The sequence below is a fragment of the Thalia democratica genome, chromosome 4, assembly GCF_965202585.1.
Source record: "Thalia democratica chromosome 4, ktThaDemo2.hap1.1, whole genome shotgun sequence".
Taxonomy (NCBI): Eukaryota; Metazoa; Chordata; class Thaliacea; order Salpida; family Salpidae; genus Thalia; species Thalia democratica.
In genome coordinates, this window is record NC_139168.1 from 55,142,336 (window position 1) to 55,159,447 (window position 17,112).

Consider the following 17,112-nt stretch of genomic DNA (forward strand, 5'->3'; position numbering starts at 1 on the left):
TATCATAAATAAACACTACTTTACAAAAAATTGTTTCAACGACCTTTAAAAGTAGCCTATATCTTAATTCAGATTTAAAACAAAACATAATCAAAAACATACACTCTTAAAATAGAAATTTGTAAGCACTTTTCCGTCACAAATTTATTTTGTACTAAGAAATCATACTATTTTTTAAACGTTAAATATTATATCTGCTTTTAAACGTTTAACCCAATAAATCAACCTATTGCTTACAAATTTATTGTATTCAAAACAAAATGATGTTTGTGTATATTTTGTTACGTAAACTAAGTAAAATAATGAAATTTAAAGTTATTAGGGGATAATTAATAAAAACATATATAAAGAGCTTTCTACCATATGTTGACAGTAAAATTATCTTCGTAAAACTACACAAAAAATTTTCAAAACTAGAAGTCAACAGACTACGGCCAGCGGTCCAGATCCCGTCCAAAAGATATTTTTAAGCTTCAAAAATAAACTGCGTAAAACAACAAAAGTTGAACTACTTTATAATAAGCAAATGATCTTAGTTTTATTTAGATTGTTAAATAGCTCTTATGAAATGATCATTCAAAACAATTTTTTTTAATGAGTTGAAATTTCCTTCTTTACTATAGCTTTTCAAAATTTCGCGACAACGAATCTTTTTTTTTAATCAGGCTCATTACCCATAAAACGTTGTCAATCTAGATGCAAAAAATATTCTAAATTAACTTTAAATGGTGATATTTTCTGATAAACTTGCTTACACTTAAGTTTAAGTTAAATAATTACCTACTGGGAAAAAAAACTAGAATCCACCCGGAAGCGCATCTACTTTAAAATTGAGATCTGGCCAGATCCGAATTTGGTTTTTAAATTTGAATCCAGGTCTAACTTGTTTTAAAAACAATTAAACTTTAAGTGTTAATTACTTTTAAAAACTAACTTTTTTTTTGTGTACATATATAGAGGTATGAAACTTTTCTAGTTGATTGGCCAGGTTTGCCAGAAAAGCCTTTTCTGGGCTAGGCTTATAAAAAAATAAATCTCGTTGAGTTGCAAATTTTTAAAAGTTAAAAAAAAGTTCTTTAATCTAAAAACGCAAATATGAAATAAAAAATGATTTTTACGTACTACTTTTTACAAATAGTTATTAATAATCATTGAATAATTTGTTAGCTTATCTAAATTAGTAGATCAGTAAAAGCAAATGCAAACAAAGTGATGCAACAAATAATAAATAAAATAAATCGATAATAATATTTAAAGAAAAATCAACTTAATTTTTGTATCTTTGTCAGTTTTGGTTTCTAAAAGTATTGCTTTCTAATTTTTCTCAGCATTTTGTATATAGTAGATCGCCATTAATCGCGGTGATTTGCAAGCTCATCCAACTCATCAGTGCTTATATTCAAGTTCTTTAGATATCGGTTGCAAAGATTCTAAAAGTAGTGTTGAAAGACTGCGGTGGCATTTTGCCAAGGACCAACTCACTATACAAAAGAGACTTTTGGATTGCCTCTTCACTTATTATTTGAACATTATAACAAGTAGTAGCTTCTACTTGTTTCAAAAGCTAGAACGAGAAAAAACTTCAAATATTTTAGCATTCAGAAGAAAAAAAAAACAAATCAATTAAGTAAGGTAGGAAGGGTAGTATAACAGGTAGTAGTTTACAACTTGTTTCTAGAAGTACAATGAAGGAGTTAAAGATAAGTTAAGTGGAAAATTACAGAAAGACTTTTGCGCGTGACGTAGTAAGTAGAGAAGAGAGTAAAAAAAATAAATAAGTTTTTCTTAGTGTGTTAAAAGGATGTTTGGGTTGTTGTGCGGGTTGTTGTTGACGGATCGGGCAAAGGGAATAGAAGTACTGCAAAGGATAGTAGAATCGCTCGAGTTTTGTAAATCGTAACCAGCGTACAGTCACTAAGCTAAAGAAAACCTCGAGTCAGTTGTGGTAGAACTTCATCACGTTACTTTATCACATTGTCGTGTTTTGTTTTTAAATGTACATAAAATCACCATTCACTTAAAGTTGTTTTCTAAACACTAGATCATTAGTAAGCTCAATACATTAAAGTTATCGATCGTTTCATTGGAACGTTTCTATAATATTATTTATATATATAATTCAACTAAGATTTCATGTCGTCCAAACGCTTATCGATGGACGACATAAAACGCATGACGCGGTCACAAACTAAGGCGAAAAGCCAGAATAAGCAATTACCTAACCTAACTACGACCGAGCCATCGGTCAGTGGTTATAACATGACTAGGCTAGCTAAGCTAACTTCTGGCTGAGGGTAAATTACTAAGTGGTGAGACCAGTACGTCTCAAACTTACTTGATGGTGATCTTTTGTTGTCATCCGATTCTAAGAATACGACGGACATCTCAATGATTTATGTATAAGTAACATTAACAACTAACTTTAAAATAATTACATTTACATCCTTTAGATATAAATGTCTTTAACTTTAAAAAAACAACTTTCTATAAAAAACAAAGTAATCACAGGAATTAAATTATTATTAAAAATATTTACGGCAAAACTTTCTACTATTATAAAACTAATGTTCAACTTTTTTTTTTTTAAGCTTTGTTTTGATACTTATTTTTATAAAAAAGTTTATATACAAGTTACTCATTTTAAAAGTTTGAAAGACATATTTATCAATTTCTTTTAGCTCCCCTTGGAATTAAATTTTTTTAAACTAACAATAGTACAGCAAAATATTAGCATAGTACAAATATTTTTGACTATTTAGCTAAATATAGTCATTTTCTTAATAAAATGTATTGTTTTTTTTTCGGAACATTATGTAAAAATAAGATATATTTATTATATAATATCAGATTTAGTTTTGGAAGTTAATTCTGACAACCCAGAAGAGAAATTTACTTTAGAGCCTAACTCAGAAGACCCAATGATGCCAGCTGATTTAAAGACGTTTATAAAGAACAGCAATAACAACAAAGAAATAAGTAATAAAAAACGAAGTAATGGTTAGTCGCATAAATTGGAAAAAAGGTTGTGTAAAAATTATTTTAGTTTGTATTTATAACTAAATGTTTCAGCTGTTTAAGCGTTCAATAAATGATTACACAACTTCAACTTTATATAGTTGATGCGTAGTTTTTAAAAATATGTTGTAAACTATAACCGAGATTCATTTAAAAAAAATGAACGAACTTAATTAATTTAATGTTGTTTTAAACATTATCAAACTTAATATATTTTGATTAAAAAAAACATCGGCAAAAGTCTGCAGAGCAAAAGCCTTGACTTACGTATGCCGTGAGACAAGCTTAAGTTTAAAAAAAGAGTTGATCATGCTAATTTAATCATCAGACTACAATCCCTCGGTAGACTTAGACCGGTTTCGTCCTTATTGGAACTCATTAGTAAGTCACAACCGAAAAGCCTACAGTCATCATTCTACAAACGGTTTATAATGCTATTACATGAAGCAATCGTTTGCTGGCATTGATCAGTTACGTCAGCATTGTCTTTTTCCGTGCAACGTTTGATACATTGTCCACTATGAAAGTCAGATGGTACGCTCATATTAAATACAACCAAGAAAAACATCAGCAAAGTCTGCAGAGCAGAAGCCGGGACTTTCGTATGCCGTAAGACAAACTCAAGTTTAACAAAAGGGTTGATCATACCATTTCGATAATAAGACCACAAGCCCTCGGTTGGCTGAGACTGGTTTCGTCCTTATTTCGACTCATCAGTCGGTATTGATCAGTGACGTCAGCATTGTCTTTTGCCGTGCAACGAGCGTACCAGCTGTCTTGCTTAGTGAACAATATATTTTAATTACTGACAGGATTATAAAAAATTTTAATAAATATTGTTACAACTTTAACTTTTTTTTTAAGTTTAAAGTATTTATCATTAAATTTTTACATATGTAATAAATTATACTTTAAAAAGCCATTAAGAAAACGTATATACTTTCCAGATACTAAAATGGCTAAACCAATTTATGTTGATGTTACATATCTTCCTCACCATGGAAACCCTGAATACGTTGACGAACTGTTTTTTAAGCACGTTAGATCTAAGTTAGTATTTATATATACAATAAAATTACTTAAAATATTTAATTTGAATAACCTAGAACTTAAAAATTTAGGATTTTAAAACTAAACGCATATTAAAACATTTTGCTTAAAAATTTAAAATAATGTTTCTTGACTGCAATTTGCCAAAAAGATTTATAAACAGTTATATAATTATGCTTCTTATGAAAAAACGTATATTTAATCATTGAAATCAAAAACTATTTGAAACAAACGACTAAAAAATAAAGTTCCAATTAGTCAAATCTTAAAGAAAAAAGTTTTACAGAAATTTCTAGTTTTTTTTTTTCTTGCTAAAACTAATGCAAATATAAACTTTCTTTCGTTATTTGAATTTTACTGAAATATTAAATAAAAAGTTAAAACATCTTTTTGCATTATACAACAAGCACTTGTCTAAACTCATGTTAGTTTTAATGGTTAATAAACAAAAATATGTTTAATTTAGACACACAAATAAGTCTTTTAAATATGTATATTTAATTCTTTAAAAAGTGTATCACCTTGTTTTTTTTATTCTTTGATTATCTTAATTATTATTACTTAAGTATTTCTTATACTAAAGATTATTTTTTAAATTAAACAACAAACAATTTTCACCTTATATACAGAATACTGGCTAAAAATATACAGAGTAGGTGATAGAATATCGAGATTTTATTCAACAGTTTATCAAAAACTATACAGTGTTTCACTCCAGGTGTTCTAAAGAATTTACATTGCTAATTAAATCCGAAAAATAAGTTTAAAAAAATAAATGGGAGATATTATAAACAAAAATTTAAGAAAAAAAAATATATATAAAAACAAATTATATATTATTTAAATTATTTTTTATCTACTATCTTTTTTTTTTATATACGATCAGGATAATATAAACTGAAAATGTACTTGAAAATAGTGTATACGAATTGTATACATATACTTTATAATGTGAATAAATCTAGAAAACACAAAAAACAAAAATTTAAAGATATGATAAAAAAGTTATGAATTAAAATCTATAGTTTAAAATATTTAAGAAAAAAGGAATTTAAATATTAATTAAAGTTTTATATTAAAATTATATGTACTGATAAATCGCTATTATTGTTTTATTGATTGTTAATACAAAATATCAACGCATAATTAGGCTTTACAAAAACTAAAATTTATAAAATTAAAATTAGATTAGATTTAAAAAAAAGTAATTAAAACAGTTGAATTTTAATGAAATTAGTACAATTATGTCTTGAACAATAGTTGCAAGTTGTACTAAATTGAATGCATTAACAAGTTAAAAATAAGAATATTGCAACTCAGCTTTTATTGTTATGACGTAATTATCTTGTTGTATGGTTAGTATAATTTAGTATCAAAGGGAGTGGTATTAGTTATAACTTAGTGCTGTTGTAAATTTTTAAGTTTTTGTTGAATTTCCTTATTGTTGAAGACTTTTATATTCAAAGTTTTAAGATGAAAGTATATTTTTACGACAAAACTAGTTTTTAGAAGTACAGTTAACATTTTACAATTACAAATATACTAATATAATACACAAATTAACCAATGATCATTTAAGTATTGAAGCAATTTATTTTGAAAAGGGGACAAATTGCAAATAATTCATACATCTCATACAAGAAAACAACTTTATTAAGCATAAACTTTAATTTGAAATTTTCTTTGCAGTTGTTTGGCATATGAATTCAAATTTTTTATGCTAACTATTACACGTATACAATTAAAAAATCTTTACACCAATTTAAGTACAGCTTTTAAATAAAGTTAATATGATATACTCTTTAACTTAGGTTTTTTTTAATTTCATTTAATTTTAGTTTTCTGATTTTTAGTTTTTATACAGCCTAATTGTGCATTAATATCTTATATTATGCATCAGGCACGTAGCTTGGTTAGAAATAGTAGGTTAGAAATGTGTACTTTTGTGCAAAAAAACTTGCTTTTAATACAATTTTTAGCTTAAAATGCCCTGCTTTCTTAGCTTTTAGTAATCATTTATAAAAAGTTTTGCACTACTAAAAGATAATTTTGTCATACATGTACTCTTTAGCACTTTTAGTGTCGTGAAAATTAAACGAATTAAGTACATCTAAATTGTATATACTTATCTCATATTAGATTTTATATCAAAAAGCTATGCATTGCAAAATAGATTCTAACAAAATGTGTAGCTTTTATTTCAAAAATCAAAATCATACAACTTTATGTTACAAAAACTTGAATGATCTAAAATTTTATAAAATAAACAACATTGTTAAATTTGTTGTACTTAATTTTTGTATATCTCTTTTGTTCTTTAATAAAGTTCTGATATTACAAAACTTTTATCTACTAACAGCAATAAATTTTGCAAATAACTTCAGAACTGTGAAAATTGTTATCATAACTATAAATTTTAGGCCTATTAAACTTATTTTTGAGTTAAATTGTGATTTTTTTAACTTATTTTGAATGAAAATTATTATTGGTTTACACAAGTGGCAACACATCATAGGGGGTGTGGATCAACATAAATTAACTTGTATACAGTTATTACTCAATACTCATACTTCAACATTCCATTTACTTTTGAAGTTTTAACAGAACTGCATATTTTGACATAAAATACAATGAAGATTAGAGGTAGTTTAAATTGCTCTGTTCCCGATATTACGTCATCACGCGGCATTCTTGATGTTTTAAATTTTTGCAGATTCGTAACTTTTTAAAGCTAGCTACGTCCCTAGTAAACATTAATACGACAGTAAAAGCCATTTTTTCAGTTTACTTTAATTCTAAAACTTTAATTTATATACCAAATACTAGATTTTTAAATATTTTAAACAATAGATTTTCATTTACAATCTTTTGATCCTATTTTTCAGGTCTTGTTTGTACCTTCTATATATGCTAATAACTTTTAAACGTATTTAAATTAAGGTGTTAACTAAAACTTTATGTTTAAATTGTAGTAATAGTTATTTTAATACAAATCGTAACTTTGTACTAATAAGATAAAAGTAAATCTACAAACTTTATCAACTCGATTTACTATAAAATTTTAAGGGAGATACTTTTATGCTTTAAATTTAATACTTTTAACATAAAACTGTTTTTATAAACATATTTATACATACGAGCTTAAGCTTTCTTAAAACTTATTTAATACGCCTAAATTTATTTTGGTAAGGTTAAATTTTAAGCTCATATTTTAAATAAAAGTTGTGAAGCATAAATATTAAGAATTATCGATAAATAAACCTTTGCTTTTATAAAAGCTCTGATAACTAATAAACTTTCAAATATTTCTTTAATAATATTTTTTAAGCTTCTTTAGCTTTATATATTGTATTATAAAAAATGATAAGTCCTCTCACTTTACATGCTTGCGTCTCGCAAATTTTTTAATATAGTGTTATAAAATTTTTATGTAGACTACTACTTAATTAAACAATTTTTCTTTTTGTCTAGCTTTTTTTATATTTATATTGTTTTAAAACTTTAAGAAATAGCTTAGTTTAAAGTCCTACTAGCAAAAGTTTATCAGGAATCTTTTTAAGACGACACTTTCAAAAGTGTTAAAACTAATTTTGGATTTTTTTAGTTTTTTAAGCTTAATATTTTCTAAGTAATTAAACATCATAAACTGTACATTTTGAATGATCTAATATTAATAAGAACCAAAATTTTAAATACTTTAATACTTAAAACAATTGCTAAACAGAAAAGATAAATAAACAAACTTATATTGAATAAGTTTATTTATTTTAACCTTACCAGCCTAGTTTTAAATAATTTGGAAATAAACTATTAGTAGTTTTTTTGTTATTTTAATTACTACAATATAAAATTTAAGAATTTTTAATTATGTATTCAACAATTCAATTATCATTTAATTTACAAACTTCTGCTTTATAGTATTTATTTATATTATTTAGTATAGTTCTTCTATAAAACTAGAGCCTAAAAAGGTTGTTTTTTAATTTATTGCTACATGCGAGTGATTTCTCTTAGTATAACTGATAATTTACTTTACTAGGCTGCAGAACTTTGTTTTAACATTTTCTCACTTCTTAATTATATTTTAAATGAAAATAACTTTGGTAAGTATCCTTTCTTTTGAATTAACACTTTGAAGTGCCTAAAATGCGTACTCAACAGGATGCTGACTGTATTAAGTTCAGTTTTAAACATTTTACTCATTATACTTAAACTGTTATTTAATTTATTAAATTAAAAATGTCGATCATGACTTAGTGAAGCTACATGCAAAAGTTACACTTCGTGCAAAAGTGACGCCGCGCTAAAGTGTCGCTCCGTGCCAAAATGACGCTGTGCTTTTCTAACAATTACCCGCCCTTGGTAAAAAGTTTTTTAGTAAAAGTTTTAACATAGTTTTCTAGAAAACGTTTTTTTCAGTCTACAACTTAAGTTTTTACTAAATTAAAGCTATATGTGCATTTATTAAAATCTAGTTTAGTTAAAAAGTATAATAAAAACAAATAACGTTGCTTGTGTTAAAGGTAGTCATAAAATATCTTTTTAGACCAAATTGATTAATATTTGTTAGTAATTTTAATTTAAGTTGTTGATTTTGATTTTGCTTAAGAAACAAGCACATCTTATACAACAAAATAATTCTGCAAAAATTATATTATACTTCTTTAAACTAATATCTTTATGAAAACATTCCAAACTAAATAAATTTTAGATACTACGTTTTGGGTGGTGTTTCAGACGATGAAGGAAACTCCCATACATTAAATGGTCTTTTACAAGGAATTAAGAGCTGGAATGATCCTAGTTATAAAAAAGATATTACGAATGTTACTGTTATCCCTACAAGAGACTCGTCTATTCTTAGAAGCTGGTTAGTTTACATTTAGTATTTATACATACATTTAAGAATTAAATTTTAACATTTATATACGGAGCATCATTTTTACACACAGCGTCACTTGTGCACGAGTGTTGTTTTTGTACAAACGGTCATTTTTGCTTAAGCTTTGAAAAATAATTCAAAATAAGTTTGAAGCCTATAAAATTATAAGTAAAACTATATCAAGCAAATAAAATAATTCAATCGTGAAACAATAAAGACGTACCTTGAATACAAGCAAAAAATCGTACTTTACTAAAACTGTGCCTTAAAGCTTTAAGGAAAAATGTTTTTTGATACTGAATAATAGCTAATAGTCGCGAGAAGTCGCTATTTTACTCTAGCCAAGTACTTTAGTACTGAAGCACCTGTTTGTAGATACCGTCAAAAATATTAACTTATTATGATGTGCGCAACTCAACGTCTAAGATACTGTCAGTTTCAATGTTAGATTAAAGTTTACGCTTTATTGTTATTATATTAATTTATTTTTATGACGATACATTTAAGACAGCGGTCTCTACGCCCATGTCTACCTGATGAGTCCTAATAACCGGACGTAACCGGTCGTACGTTGTCTCGGTTTTTTTTTTGTAGAGTTAGCGCGGTGTTTAATAATGTCGAAAACATCTTAGGTTTGCTGAAGATAGCTTAAACATTGCTACTTGTATTTTTTTAACAAAAGTAAACTATAATCTCACTTTGAAACTTACAATGTCTTAGTTGTTGAGTTATAAACAACTTGGTTGCGTCAGATTTTAAACGGAACTCACAAACAGATACTTCAGTGCTAATGTAGTTAATCCTGCTTTATAACAAAAGCTACTTTCTAATTTTTAGAACTGAATAATCCTTTAGAGTTTAGAGCAGGGTTTCCCAAACTTTTTTGCAAATGGTCCCCTTTAAAGAGTTTGAAAAAGTAATGGCCCCCTTCAACATATAGATTACTCATAAACTACAATAAAATACACATAAGACTTTTTTATTTTTTTTTTTTTTTTGCTCTTCATCTGAAACTTGAGAATATCTAGTGTAAGTTTCTAAACTGCCATAAAATACACATAAGACCTTTTTTTTTTTTTTTTGCTCTTCATCTGAAACTTGAGAATATCTAGTGTAAGTTTCTAAACTGCCATAAAATACACATAAGACCTTTTTTTTTTTTTTTTGCTCTTCATCTGAAACTCAAGAATGTCTAGTGTAAGTTTCAAGTTATGGTCTCATGGCCCCCCCTGTGGCTCCTTTACTGCTCATGGCCCCCCCTCTTCCCCCTTTGCTGCTCTTGGGCCCATGAGTATCTGTCATGGCCCCCTAGGGGGCCACTTGGCCCACTTTGGGAAACCCTAGTTTAGAGGAAGTTATAAGATATATATGTCATGGAGTTAAAAAACTCAAGAAATGAGATTAAAAAAAAGCCTAGGCTATTACAGATTAACCAGTCAGGTTAGTATTTAGTATGTCACCAGTCACGTTAGGTTCAGCTTCATTTATGAGGTTTAACGCCAAGCAAATAGAATAGTAATGAGCCACCAATTGGCCCCAATTCTTGCAAGCATCTCATGGGCTTTTTGGAAAAAACTATCGCAAATTTATTAAAGCAGACAACTTACTTAATTCACACGATGACTTTCAAGTTATTTAAAATAGTAGACAAGTTAATGATGCATTATAAATAAGCTCAACAGTTTACACAAATCGATAATCTTTTAAAAAGAGCAAAAATATTAAGACATTTTATTATTAAAAAATCAAAATTATTTAACAAAAACATAAGTTTTTGATTTCAGTGTACAGAAAAGCTTTCGTACCAAGCAAAATTTTTGTTTTCAGTCGTTTGGCAGCAAGAAACGGAAGGTTTTTTATTTAAAGCTCTATACTGCTAAGAAAATCTAATTTATTCCCTTCCTTTTTTTAACAACAGATTAACTACATAAAACAACTATCTTTGGTAAAAACGTATATCCAGTGTTTCTTGTTTATAGAATGATTAACCTTCACAAAACAACTTGACTGAAAATAAAATAGAAATTTTAGGCAGAAAAAACTTCATGCAGTTTTTAAGTTACCATACCTTGGCAATAAGTTTTTCTTAATATAAAATCAAACAAAATGAGTTACACAGTTATTTTACTAAGGAAAAAAAGTTGTATATAAAGTTGCTTTTAATCTTGACATGAATGATCCTAGATTGCGCCATGAAAATATATGTATAGTTTACAAATTAAATGATCTCCGTGCAGGACCTATATTGGATTAAATACACATCATTCAAAGACAGGAATTATAAAGCCCATCTCTAGATATTTTAACAATTTAATAGCAGGTGGAAAAGTAAACGTAACAAAGTCAGTGATAAAAAATGCTAAAAGAACCAGCAGTTTGTGAGCATCTGATAAACAGCGTTAATTGCGCAAATAAGTATAAAATTTCGATAATTCAAACTATTCATTAGTGTTCAAAAACATTTAGCTAGATTTAAATTGGGACTATGGCTTTCTATTTGAAATAATTCAGTAAGAAAAAACGAATTTAAATGTATAATAGCTGCAATAACTCAAAGTATAAATTTTTAAAAGCTACTTTTGTTCTATCTGATTTGATTTTGTTTTTTAATTACAAACGTTTCCTTTTTTTTTAATTTATGTTTTAGTGAGTCTAAATCTATCCTACGTTTTATGTGTGCCCCATTAAATAATCTTGAACATGTATTTTAAAGGTGAGGTACTAATTTTTTAATCATTATTCTGTTAGTTTATTCATGAAATTAAGTTAATAAATAGAATGAATTTAATATTACTTTAAAAGATAATTAGATGGTATGTTGTTTTTAAAGTATTAAGGGCTAATTATAAAACTGTAAAAATGTTTATGTATTTAAAGAAACTAATAAATACAATTTACTCCTAAGATTAAACTACATCTACAACTTAACTTTTAAAATTCATTTACTTTAAATTTTTTTTCAATAAAAGTACCACAAGTTCAAAGTAGTTTTAATAATATTAAACTTTAAAACAAATATAATTTTGTTGTCATCAGATAAGCTAATAGTTTAAACATATACTTAATTTTTGTGTTTATTAACCGTTAACTAAAAATTTTAAACGTAACTCACTCATTTTCGAAAAAAGTTTATTAATTAGTTTCGTTTAGCGCATCCTCAGAATAATATTGCTAAAAACTATTAATATTATAGTGTAATTTTAGTTATATACAATGATTTGAAAAGTCTAGCTAAAAATAGTTACGTCATAAAGTATTAAAGTCTGTTTAGAAAAAGTTTGAAAAATAGAATTGAGTTGTACTAAGCTAATTTGAAGTAATTTATAAGAAAAAATTACTAAAACAAAAACATTTAAAATAGTAGAAATTTTTACTTGAAACTAAATTTAATAAAAAGCACTAAATAGTATTTAACCAAACTATTCATTAACCGTTTAATAATTCTGTTTTCTTTTACTAGTGCTATATATGTTGTCACTAAATAGGCGTTTAATAAAAAAAAAACAGCAACTTGTTGTCAGAGTATTGTGCTTTTTGTTACACAAAACAACAAAATAAGGTTATTTATAAAAATATAAACTTATTTTTTTAATATATCAGTAAAATCTTAGTAAATTTTCAAACAAATAATAGTATCATAATTTTTTTAAATCTACTTCAATGAATATAATATTTTTGAAAAAAAAACTCTGCTACCCCACTAAAAACGTCTAGACACGCCCCTACTAGGTTTAATTTAAAAAGTAGATTAATTTTCAGAAAAAAAACCTGAGAATTTATTAGTTTTAATTATAAGTGGTTTAAAACAAAACGCTTTAAGCTCTTGCAAAATTTACCAATTGTGTAAAAATTGCACACGTGAGAAACTCTCATCTGCGAAAAGTGACGATACGTGTAAAACTCCGAGCGAAAGTGATGCCATGCATATTTGACTTGTTCCGATAAATTTAGGTACAAATATTCCAAAAAGTGCATATAAAGTCAAAGCAAAATTGTACCATTATAGCAATGATAATAAAAAAGCATTTTATGGTTTTAATAACTCTATTTGTATCAAAAGAGACCTATATATCTACAGGTTTAATTCTAACTACAACGAATTAGAAAACATTAATGTACATATGGTGTCGTCAACTTGTAAAATTTTTATGCACAACGAAACGGTCGAAGCTTGTAAGATTGAATTCTAGTTAAAAAGGTTTTTTTGTTCCTTATCAATTTTTCCTTTAATACATTTTTTTTTACTTTTAAAAATACGTATCTTTAATACTTAAGTTTTAGTATTGAACTTTAGTTGGTTTAAATTAAATAGTATTAACTACTTTTAAATTGTTTATGCATTTTGATTTATTTATTTATTAGATAAATAAATTTTTACTTGATATATTTATACACAGGTTCAATTTGTTCTCAAGAAAAATACTGTGGATGTTGTAGGTGTTTTTTTCCAGATTTTTTATTAGTTAAACTAACATCTTCTTAATAAAATAAATCATTAAAAATGTAAATTTAATAAACTTAAACTTACATATTTTTCTAAAGCTGCACAGTTTACAAACTTTTCGCAAACCTATTTACTAACTAAATGCTTAAGTTTTATTTTAGTTCTGATCTTATTTATTAAGTAAGTAAACTTGTTATCATTATCAATTTTTTGCATGTCTAACTATGCTGTTTACATAGCTTTCAGTATCCTATTTTTAGTTTTTTTAGTCTTTGTAAGTTTCGTATTCAATAAATTACTTGAATCGTTGTAAGCTATACTAGTATAACAAATATATGGGACACGCTCAGTTTTAACCCGTGATCATTTGTCAGCCGAGTCAATTTCCACCAAATATACATACTTCTAGAAATGGTTTCTAATAAGTGCGCGATTTCGAAAAATAAACGTATTTTGTACAGAAGCCAGAGGATAGTTCTTCTTCTTACGTAAGAACTTGTTTATCATTTTAACAAAAACTTATTTCCGTTTCTGAACTTTAAATTTTTTTACTTGCATAGACAATGTATTTAAACGTTGCACGGTAATTAGAAAAAGCTAACGTCTCTTATCACACCAGCAAACATTAGCTTTATAGTAACTATAGTATAATGGATATCTTACGTTTTAGAAAAATATCTAGTTTTGTAAAGTTTATTAGTCTCATTTTTCATAAAATTTTCGTTTTAGCTTTTGAAATTTGACTGTAAAGTTTTTTTTTTACTTTTTTTAAGTTTTAGCTCATTATAATTTTCATTAAGATGGGTATGCAACTCGATGCCCGAAATGTCTTTTTGTGTGTTCAGGTCTTTGAACCAAAAAATTTAAAGCAGTTTTTCGTATTTGTTCAATAAACCACTAGTAAAGTGTGATAAACCGTTTGTAAATTGACTACTGCAAGTTTTACGGTTTTAACTGAAAGACAAGTTTCTATAATTACAAAACCAAGGTCTCAGGCCAACTGTAAGGTTGTGGCCTGATGATCAAAGTGGTGTAATCAAACAATTATGTTAACTTGAGCTTATCTCACGGCACACAAAAATCGAGTTTTAGGCTTGTTAGACTTTTGTTGACATTTTCTTTGATTGCATAGACAAAACACGTTATTTTTGCTACCGTCTTTTATAAAAATATTTATACTACTACATATTTATGCTTTTTTTTTGGAATTTTAAACTGTTACAATTAACTCGTTTTATATAACGAGAAAAGAAAAATTATAATTTTGTATGTTTTTAATACTTCGATAAAAATGATATTCATAAGAATAAGTTTTATTTCAGATTTTTAAGAAAAATAATGTTGTACTTTTTTATTTTATGGAATAGAAATTAAGCTTAGTTTAATTTATGAACACTATTTTACTATTTAAAGCAAGGTATTTAGTAATCTGGGGGACAATAACTAGTAAAGGTGGAAAAGATGGGCAGTCGTAGAGTTTTTGCTTTTTAGCTTTCTGTTCGATATTTGACCCTGAGGCAAGATTTAAACAAAAATAACCATTTTGCTTAAGTAAAATATACAATAAAATTTAAGCTTTTTGATAAAATTTTTGAATAAATTAAATGATTTTAACGTATGTCTTCTCTGATTTATACACCTTCTGATAGATAAAATTACTGTTATCATACAATTAATCCATTGTTTCCCAAGTGGGCGCTATTTTTCCTTTAGGATGATTTCAGCTTTCAGAAGGTAATAACTAGTAAGGGGGCAAAAAAAGATAATTAACTAGTTATGGAGCAAGATTTAAAGGAGCAATTATTCTTATTTAATCTGCTTAGTAGGCAAATACAAAAATGAGTTTTTGTAATCCTTATTTATAGTTAAATTACAAAATAAACTACAAAACAGAGCTTCTTAAACAATAAAAATTTTATACATTTGTTAGTGGAAGGTTATATCTCATAATACATTCACTTAAAGTGGTATATTTTTAACTTTATTATTATTTTGATTTGTTATGCAGTTTTGTATTTAGCAATTAAAACCCAAGCCACCTAAACAGAAGACACATGGAAAGTACAAATAAGACAATTGTTAAATATAAAAAAACGTAATTATATAAATATAAAGTATAAAGCAAAAGACTCAAAAAAAAAGCTAATCGACACATTTGAAATGAAACAAAAACATAGTATAAAAAACCGACTTAAAATTAAATGGCAAAGAACTATATGAAAAAATTTATAATTTAATTTTAAGAACTTTAGTTTTAATTTACCGACAAAAAATTTTTAAAGAACTTTTTTAGAATTTATTCTTTCAAGAATTTATTTTACAAACTAAGTTTCGGTCAAAAACCTCGTCAGTGCTTAAATAAATCTAAAAAAGATATGTGACTTTTATACATTACTTTATGTAACTTTATAAAAGATACATAACTAAGATAAGTACTTTTTTAGATTATAAAAGTGATAATTCGATTGATTTTAAGCTGCAAGTAGCTTTTAATAAAATTTCGACATGAAATTTCTTGTATAGATTAGATTTAGTGTAAATTTACTTTAATAAAGTATATATTTATTCTTTCAAAAATTTATTTTACAAACTAAGTTTCGGTCAAAGACCTCTTCAGTGCTTAAATAAATCTTATTCAAATAGAATCTATTAATAATTAATCTATTAATAAAGTATTATTATTTAAATTATTTTGTTAAAAATTGACAAAATTTAAGTTTATTTTTAACACAGAAAAATAAGTTATATTAAGAGAACATTAAGAATAGGTTAACAATTTACAGAAAGGTAGATGTTTGAGTTATAAACAGAACATATATTAACTCTATATACAAACACTGCAAAGAAATATCGGTGAAAGTCTCAAATATCCTAAGCTCGGACTTACACATGCCTTGAGACGAGCTCAGGTTAACATAAAGGTTTGATTGTACCACTTCAGTCATCAGACCTCAAGCCTTCGGTAGACTGCGTCCTGGGTTTTGTTTTTATTTAAACTTGTCAGATAGTCACAACCGAAAAATTTGTATACTAAAACTACAGTGACTCATAGATACTTTAATTTCCCATTCTATCAAACGTCTTAACCAAATTAGGCAAAAAATTATTGTACATAGTAAATAAGTTTAACGAGAACAATTATCAATAAAAGAATATTTCAAACTCCAACACAAAAAAATATCAGACAGCTACACCACCAATTTTAGAAAAAGAACGATAGCACATATAAACAAAAATTAAAAAAACAATAACAGTGTAATAAAAAAAATATGCAGCTGCTGAAAATAAATATTCTCACTAAAAAAATATCTTCAATCAAGCTTAATTACACAGCAATTGCAAAAAACAAAAAACTTTTATAGGATCAACAGGAAAAATTTCAGAGAAAGATACTGGAATCGTAACTCATTCAAACACAAAACCAAAACTCACGCAACAAAGCTATCTAATGGCAAATAGAAATCAAAAGAATTTATATAAAATACTAAACAAAATTGTATAAAATAAGCGAAACCAAATGTCCTGGACAAGAGGTGTACGACTCGATAACCGAAATGTTTTTTGTACACTAGGTCATGGGAACAACTAATTTGATCAAGTACAATGCAATTATAAACTAGTGTTTGTTAAATATATAAATATGTATATAGAATTAAGTTATTTAACTTGATAAATTAAATCTTTCACACTGAGCCCACCTTAAGGGCTTTATTAATAAAAT

General features: G+C 26.4%; 1 protein-coding gene across 9 annotated transcripts in view; it reads left to right on the forward strand.

Annotated features, from left to right (window-relative positions):
• LOC145835169 (uncharacterized) overlaps positions 1–14,182 on the forward strand; it is an 89,894-nt gene extending 75,712 nt beyond the window's left edge. For 6 of the 9 annotated variants that reach the window (XM_082942724.1, XM_082942723.1, XM_082942722.1 and 3 more), the window contains 5 exons: positions 2,848–2,997; positions 3,963–4,065; positions 8,777–8,935; positions 13,026–13,145; positions 13,345–14,181. In XM_082942724.1, the coding sequence (XP_082798850.1) occupies positions 2,848–2,997; positions 3,963–4,065; positions 8,777–8,935; positions 13,026–13,137 (524 nt within the window). In that variant the 3' untranslated portion in view covers positions 13,138–13,145; positions 13,345–14,181. Of the gene's footprint in view, positions 1–2,847; positions 2,998–3,962; positions 4,066–8,776; positions 8,936–13,025; positions 13,146–13,344 lie in introns of all 9 variants that reach the window. The other 3 variants (XM_082942726.1, XM_082942727.1, XM_082942730.1) reach the window with 2 other exon arrangements.
• Positions 14,183–17,112: the final 2,930 nt, after the last annotated feature.